General features: G+C 40.9%; 1 protein-coding gene across 1 annotated transcript; it reads left to right on the forward strand.

Annotated features, from left to right (window-relative positions):
- Positions 1 to 253: 253 nt before the first annotated feature.
- Positions 254 to 7,279, forward strand: LOC113012060 (enhancer of rudimentary homolog). The gene is made up of 4 exons (XM_026152004.1): positions 254 to 311; positions 2,372 to 2,459; positions 3,023 to 3,143; positions 7,070 to 7,279. The coding sequence occupies exons 1-4, from the start codon at positions 309 to 311 to the stop codon at positions 7,170 to 7,172; spliced, it is 315 nt and encodes a 104-aa protein (XP_026007789.1). The 5' UTR covers positions 254 to 308; the 3' UTR covers positions 7,173 to 7,279.
- The last annotated feature ends 470 nt before the right edge of the window (positions 7,280 to 7,749 follow it).

Consider the following 7,749-nt stretch of genomic DNA (forward strand, 5'->3'; position numbering starts at 1 on the left):
TCTCGCAATACATCCGGCCGCTGCTGCAAACTACTTCCTGTAGAGTCAGCGAATGTTCAGGATCAAAAAACAGTTCGAGATTTGTTTGTAGTCTTTATTGTTTTGCCAACCTCGTCGAATTAAATAAATTCTAAGGATGAAATGTTAGCTTTTATCGCCATACCGAAGCAGTAATAAGAAACCGAAACAAATAGCTTGAATTAAAATAGCGCATTTTGTTCTCAGCTGGTTGTTCTTCCGGGTAACAGAGGAGACGACGCAAGGAGCTAAGAAAATCTGCAGAGAGCTACTCAAAAGCGTCAGAAAACATGGTTAGTACGTTTTGATGCACTGTTTGCAGGAATGATTTGTACGAAGAGCAAAAGCAGTGCGTCGGTTTTAGCGGGTCATTTCAGCAGAGCCGGGTTTGTTGTAAAAACGATTTGTAACGCATAGTTAGCATGAGTGGGCGTTTGGCTCCAACAAACCTCTGAAGACATGAAGCACATTCACGACTGAGAGACTAGCAGCCTGAGGCGAAAATATTATTTTAATTACTTTTATTAACAGTTTTTTGCCACTTGCTTATCGCCTAAAGATAGTTTTACTTAGCACTTAGACGAATAGTTTGCTGTAGGCTTAGGTGTAGGTCTATTTGTTTATAATTCATTTCAAAATGGGCCGTTTGGATTTTGAAACATTTTTGTCAATTTTTTAAATTGTTGTTGTGGTTGGCCCCCAAAAATGTCCACTGTTCTTAATATTCCTCCATCAGTCCTAAATTTTCATGAGAATTAGTCATTCTAGGTTAATGAGCCAGATAAGATTCTAAAATTGCGTAGTTTTTACAAACAAAACCAAAATATTGCATTTTAATATACCATGTGTAATAACTTGATTATAACAGATGGAATGTATTTGTTGAATGTAATGTAGTTATTTATTTAATACTCAATGTGCCTTATATTGAAAGACAATTACATTAAATAAAAGTAAAAATGTTTGAAAATTAGTAACGTAAGTGACAGAACTGTGCAAAAGTCTTAAGCCACTCCTCATTTAATTATGTTTTGCTTCCAGTCAGCCAGAAATTTCTGTACTATTTTTAAGGGGTTCTTGAGCAGCAGTCCTCCAGTCTCACACAGGGTTAAAATAGTAATTTTGCACCATCAAGATGACTACAAAGAGTTAGTAGCTGAAAACTTGGCATATCGTAGCATGCCGTGCAGAGTGCATGGAAGAAAATTGAGGAAACCTGACAAAATAAGTGGTAGGATATAACTTTCAGACCAGATATCTGAAAGTTATATCCTTAAGAAATAGCAAATAAATAAATAAATCCAACAAAGACCCGACACAGGATCTGAGAGATGCATTTGACCCTTTAGTTGTTCCATCTACTGTTCACTGGGTTCATCAGAAGTGGTCTCAGTGGAAGGGTGGGTAATAAGAAGCTATTCTTAAGATGGGTAAACAGGAAGAAAAGGCTGAGGTATTCCATATTATACAAAACCTGGACTGAAAATCAGTGGGAACAGGTCTTATGAAGAAAATTTGACGTTTTTTGTACAAATTATCATTAATATGAGGAGGACTCAGGAGAAAGTGACCACAGTGAGTGTTTTGCAGTTTGGGGCTGCATTTCAGCCAGTACAATTGAGAAATTTGTCCAATTTGATAGAATTATGAACACAATTAGCACAGATGTTGATCTACTACGTAAAACCATCAGCAGTGCATCTGATTGGCAACACCTTAATTTTTCAGCATGACAATGACCCAAAATGGTAAATGGTAAATGGCTTGTATTTATATAGCGCTTTACTAGTCCCTAAGGACCCCAAAGCGCTTTACATATCCAGTCATCCACCCATTCACACACTGGTGATGGCAGCTACATTGTAACCACAGCCACCCTGGGGCGCACTGACAGAGGCGAGGCTGCCGGACACTGGCGCCACCGGGCCCTCTGACCACCACCAAAAAAACACAAGCAATACAGTAAAAGCATACCTGGGTAGAAGAACACACTGTAGAACACTATCAGTCATGGATTGGCCTCCCCAGAGCCCAGGCCTCATTATTACTGAAGCATTGTTGTATCATGTTGACATGGATTGGGAAAAAAAAAAGTAGCCAACATCCAAACAATGGCGTTGAATCTCCTTCAAAGAGCCCTGCAGAGCTATTCCCAAAGACATGACAAGAAGCCTAAGATGGTCAGAGCAAATATTGACTTTCGTGCTTCTTAGAACTATAAACTGTTTTTGCCTCAGATTCTATATTCACACAGAAGTACACCCCCACAAACTAACAAAAAAGACATTTGAAGATGTTGAATAGAGAAGGTGACTTGTATTATCAGACTAACAATAAGTATTTTGTTTTTCAGTCTCACACCATACTTCTGGTACAGCCCACCAAGAGGCCGGAGGGAAGGACCTACGCTGATTATGAGTCAGTCAATGAGTGTATGGAGGGTAAGCTGGTGGTTTGTTCTTTTGTGTATTGCCTTTTCTTTCAGTGATATGTAATTCCACTCCACACTTCCAGGCTTTCATTGTTTACATGTACACAGCTTACGTGCATCCACCTGGAATTTTAGTCAAACTTAGTGAAGTTTCCATGATATTTCCTATCTATCTTGAGTCTGTAGTGTTAAAATATTAAGGGAAACTGGTTATTTTCACCCGACATGTATGCAACTTGTGTTTACTTACATGAGAAAACTTTTGGTTGTAGTGGTCAGGCAGTTCAACTAAAACTGTCCAGTAAACTCTGGTCATTTGACAAGTAATTGTCAAATAAGCATTTCATATGGTAATAATCTCCTGTTTCTAGTAGCACAGTTATCTTTCTTTGACTTTAGGAAGGAATTAATCTGTTATCTTATTATTTTTACTGCAGTATTTCTAATCATAGACTTTTCAGGTATTTATTTTGTAAGGTATTCCTTATTTGCATCAGAAATCAAAACATTGTCAAGTGAATATGGAAATATTTACTCACTGTGAGTGTAACATAGCATATTTTCCCCTGGCAGGTGTATGCAAGATGTATGAGGAGCATTTAAAGAGAATGAACCCCAACAGTCCGTCGATAACATACGATATCAGCCAGCTGTTTGACTTTATTGATGACCTGGCTGACCTCAGCTGTTTGGTGTAAGTTTCATGTTAAATTATTAAATTGTTTGTCATATCCAGCCCTGTGTATGTCTTCTAAACCTATGTATGTGCAAAGCATAATTAACTGATGGTACAGAATGATCAGTTTTTTAAAAAAAACTAGAGGAGTCAATAGAGTGTTAAAAGTGTTTGCCACATCAGTGCATTCAGTTCACGATTCTGCTTGCTAAATCTGCTGGGCAGGACAGATTTAAAAAGGGGGGTGGGGTTCTATAAAAAAAAAGAGAAATAAGTCTTGATGCATGCTCAATCATCCAGGTAAAGAAATCCCAAAAAGTTGATTCTGTTCATCTGGATGTGGCGTTTTCAGTGGAGGAATCGTTTCATCACTCAAATGACTTTTTCAATCTGAGCTGAATGCAGGTTTCCCCAACCTTATAAACCGTGGAACCATGGAACGTGTCCTCTCTGGTGGGGAAGGAGCCTCAGCTAGTGTGTGAGGTTGAGAGGTACTGGCTGGATAAGGTCAGGCTCACCTAAGCGCACGCACAGCTTAGGCTCCAGAACCAATCTCGTGGAAAGGGCCCGGACTCTTTCTCAGTCGGGAGTTGCCCTTGGTGAGAGGCGGCGGCCTGGGGTGGGTATCTTAGCATCCACTCGGCTTGCTGCTTGTACAGTGGGGTTTTTCCCAGTGGGTGAGAGGGTTTGTTCCCTGCACCTTCTGGTTGGGGAACAGGTCTTGACTATTGTCTGCTCCTATGCGCTGAACGACAGTTCAGAGTACCAAGCCTTCTTTGGAGTCCCTGGGTTGGAGTGTTTGAGGGTGCTCCACCTGGAGACTCTTTCTTTTTACTGGGAGACTTGAATGCTGACGTGGGTAACGACGGTGAGAACTGGAGGGGAGTGACTGGGAAGAACGACCTACCAGATCTGAATCCGAGTGGTGTTCTCTTATTGGACTTCTGTGCAATATATGTGAGGTCACTGAGGCATATTATCAATTCCTTGGTGGCAGGGCCCTTGTGGTGGATAGGGTTCGCCCTGAGTTCCTGAAGGACTTGGCCCACATAACTGGCAATAAGTCAGACCCCAGTGAGTTTTGGACTCTGCCAGGGCTGCCTTGGCATCTTGTGGTGGCCTCCAGCTCACACTGGAGTGGTTTGCACCCAAGTGTGACGCACAGGAATGAGAATCAGCACTCCAAGTCTGAAGCCATGGTCCTCGGCCGGAAAAAGGGTGGAGTGCCCACTCCTGGTCAGTGACCAGTTACTTTAACTCCTCCACTTGGGGCAGTATCTTGGGTTCTTTTCACAAGTGAGAGAACGGGAGATCGACAGACCGATTGTTGCTGTGGCTACAGTGATATGGGCACTGTACTGGTCAGTCGAAGTGAAAAGGAGGTTGAGAATAAAAGCAAAGTTCTCAATTTACTGGTCAGTCTATGTCCCTGCCATCACCTGTTGTCAGGAGCCTTGAGTAGTGACCAAAAGAAAGAGATTGTGGATAAAAGCAGTGAAAATTAGCTTTCTCCAAAGGGTAGCCTAACCCTTCCCTTAGAGAGGGTGAGGAGTTCGGCCATCCGGGAATGGAACAGAGTAGAGGCGCTACTCCACCACATCGTTAGGAGCCAGTTGAGGTGGTTCGGACATCTTAAAAGGATGCCTCCTGAATGAGGTGTTCTGGGCATGTCCCACTGGGAGGAAGTCCTGGGGCAGACCCAGGACATACTGGAGAGGTTATATCTCTCAGCTGGCCTGGAAACACCTTGGTGTTGGGGAGAGGGAGGTCTGGGTTTCTCTGCTTAGGCTGCTCCCCCTGCAACTTGGCCTTGGATAAGCGGAAGAAGATGGATGGATAGGTCAGTACATGGACTGTGCGCTCAAACCAGCGTTTCTCCCTGTCCAGGATGCGTACATCCTTATCATTGAAATAGTGGCCACTGGCCTGTAGGTGTAAATAGACTGCAGAGTCCCCTGGCCTGACGAGTTAGCTCTTCTGTGTCATGCTATCCACTTAGCCAAAGGTTGTTTCGTTGCCTTGATGTCTTAATCATGGCAGGTTTGTGTCGGGGGACCGGATCCTTGTGGTGGACCAATTTTTAGCGCGGCATGTTTTGGGGATGTTTGTGGATGTGTTATGCTCCAGGTAGTCCAGGAAGGATGAAGGACAAGTGCTACCTAAGTGAAAATCTTTAGTGATCCCTTGTGTGTCAGGAGTATCGGAAGAGTTTAGATGCATTTTCTCTAGACACCACATCTCTGTGGCTTTCAAACCTCACAGCCCATCATTCATCAGTGGTGCTAGTTTAAGTCATTATGCAAATTTACTGTTTATAAGAGACTGAGACTGAAGAAGTCGCTTGGATGAGTGACATTTCACCCACTGAAAACAGTACAGCCAAATGAACAGAATCAACTTTTTGGGGCAATAAGACAAGTGATTAAGAAATGAGATGAATGCTGCAGAAACTCGTTAATCTCTGGATTCATCACACAGAGCAGTGAAATGTGTTTTAATTCAAGTTAATTATTTTATCTCTGAGTGCGCTCTCAGGGATGCTGTTTATTCTAAAGTGATAGCAGCAAATTAGAGCTCTAAAACTTTTAACCAGATACATTAACATATTAAATGCTACTGTCCCACAGCCTGATAGAGGAGATGTAGAAATCACTTTAGTTTCTCGGCAGATCAAAGTGAAATAATTTTTTTTGATTGAACAGGTATTCTTGCTGTGTGTTCTGTATTTTAGTAGCTGCAGTTCCACCAGGCTAAATGAGGCTTAACCGCAGATTAGGACCAAATATAACAACATTTATGTAATTTATGCATCGCAAAATTAATAAAAGTGCATTTCCATGACAATGTGGTGTCCAGTTTGCACTTTATTTACTGTTTTTAGGTTCAGCTTAACAAAATGCACATATAAACTTATTTCTCCAGCAAAGGATCTATATTGTGCTTACAGCATGCTGTAAGTAAAAGAATCAGTGAAAACATGTCACTTTCACACTATTTTAAAACCAAAGCTGCTCCCCAGGTTATGTGTTCAGCATAAGTTATCATGGCGATTTAACCAGGTAAAAAGAGAGCCACCCGCGACATAGAAAATAACTGTCCAACCTATTAATCTCATTTCATTGTACACCCTTCAGGTGTAAGAATTTAGATGAGCAATGTTGACAGACTTAAAAAAAAAAAAGATATTACAGTTATAATGGCACACTTGATGTTTTGTATTTTTAAAGAAAAACAGATCAGCCCCTCCTCGAGCTAAAATCTGTCCTCAAATTATTTAGAACCCATATCTTTTGATGATGACAAATCAATGACAGTCCTTTTTTTCTCAATCTTTTTGTCATCAGCTGGGTTTTCTTATTTCCTTCATTTAGATTTCTCCATCACAAAGCTGCCAAAACATGTATATAATTCATAGAGCAACCCTGCAGGGATATTTCCAGCAGTTTTCTAACACAGTTTGATTTGAAACAAAGTCTTTAGCAGTAAGTTTGCCTTCTAAAAAGAGCTTGTTTCCAGCTTTTTTTTCTGCTGCATTTGGCAGGAACGGGCACATCTCAGCATCAGTGTTTCTATTAATATTTTTTTAATGCTCGTGGCAGTGAGTGAAAGCCACATCAAGCTTTATAGAGATGTAGAACAAGCCAGCTGCAATAACCTGCCCACAGGTGATTTAGGGCAATTTGTTATTCTTAATTTGGGGAGTTCAAGCTCATTTATTCAGGCAAGATTACTCTGTTTGAGTTCCTCTGAGCTAATCGCAGCTCGCAAAAAGACAAATCTAGAAGAACAGTCGCTACTTAGGTCACTTATTTGCTCATGTTGGGTGTTTTTAAAAATAAGGAGTTGCATGTTTTCATTAAAAAAACTGAAGATCCTGGGCCAACCAGAGGGGGGGGGGGGAAGAAAAACGTTGAAACTGAATTTAATTTTTGGTGCTGCCTCAGGTATCGTGCTGACACGCAGACGTACCAGCCGTACAACAAGGACTGGATCAAAGAGAAGATCTACGTGCTGCTGCGGCGTCAGGCTCAGCAGGCAGCGCAGTGAAGCTTCTGAGGAGGTGGAGAGTGGGGGGATCAGAATTATTTTTCCTGTCTTGAACTTGTTTTAAAAGTTTTAAGTAACTTGTTTTCAGAAGTTTTTGACTTTTTTTTTCTCATCTCATGTGGGGGGATGTATTTTGTATTTTATTGTTGGACTTAATAAAGTTTCCCTTTAAATAGCAAAACTCAAGACTCTCGTCTTATTGTCCTATGTTCTGTATTTCTGTGTTCTGTCTCTTCTTTCTTGAATTGAATTTTGCTCATCTTTTATTTATTTATTTATTTTTTATCTCTGTTGTATTTCCTTTAGTGGAATTTTTTGTTTTCTTACTAGTTTTATGTGTCTTTCATCTACACTCCCTCTTGAACAGCATGTCAGCTGTAGAAAAGTGCTAATAGTGATTGACTTTAAAGTACTCGTGAAGTTTTCCCCTTTTTGCCGCTGCTTTTCTGTTTACATTATTCTTTTTTGTAATTGCGTTCTTTTACTGCCTTGTTCCTCATTTTCTGCACTATTTATTCTGCCCCTCTCCCTTCTGCTATCAATTTGTCAAATGTAGAAACGTGCTGCTGAGAATGAT

Source organism: Astatotilapia calliptera, chromosome 19 (assembly GCF_900246225.1).
Source record: "Astatotilapia calliptera chromosome 19, fAstCal1.2, whole genome shotgun sequence".
Taxonomy (NCBI): Eukaryota; Metazoa; Chordata; class Actinopteri; order Cichliformes; family Cichlidae; genus Astatotilapia; species Astatotilapia calliptera.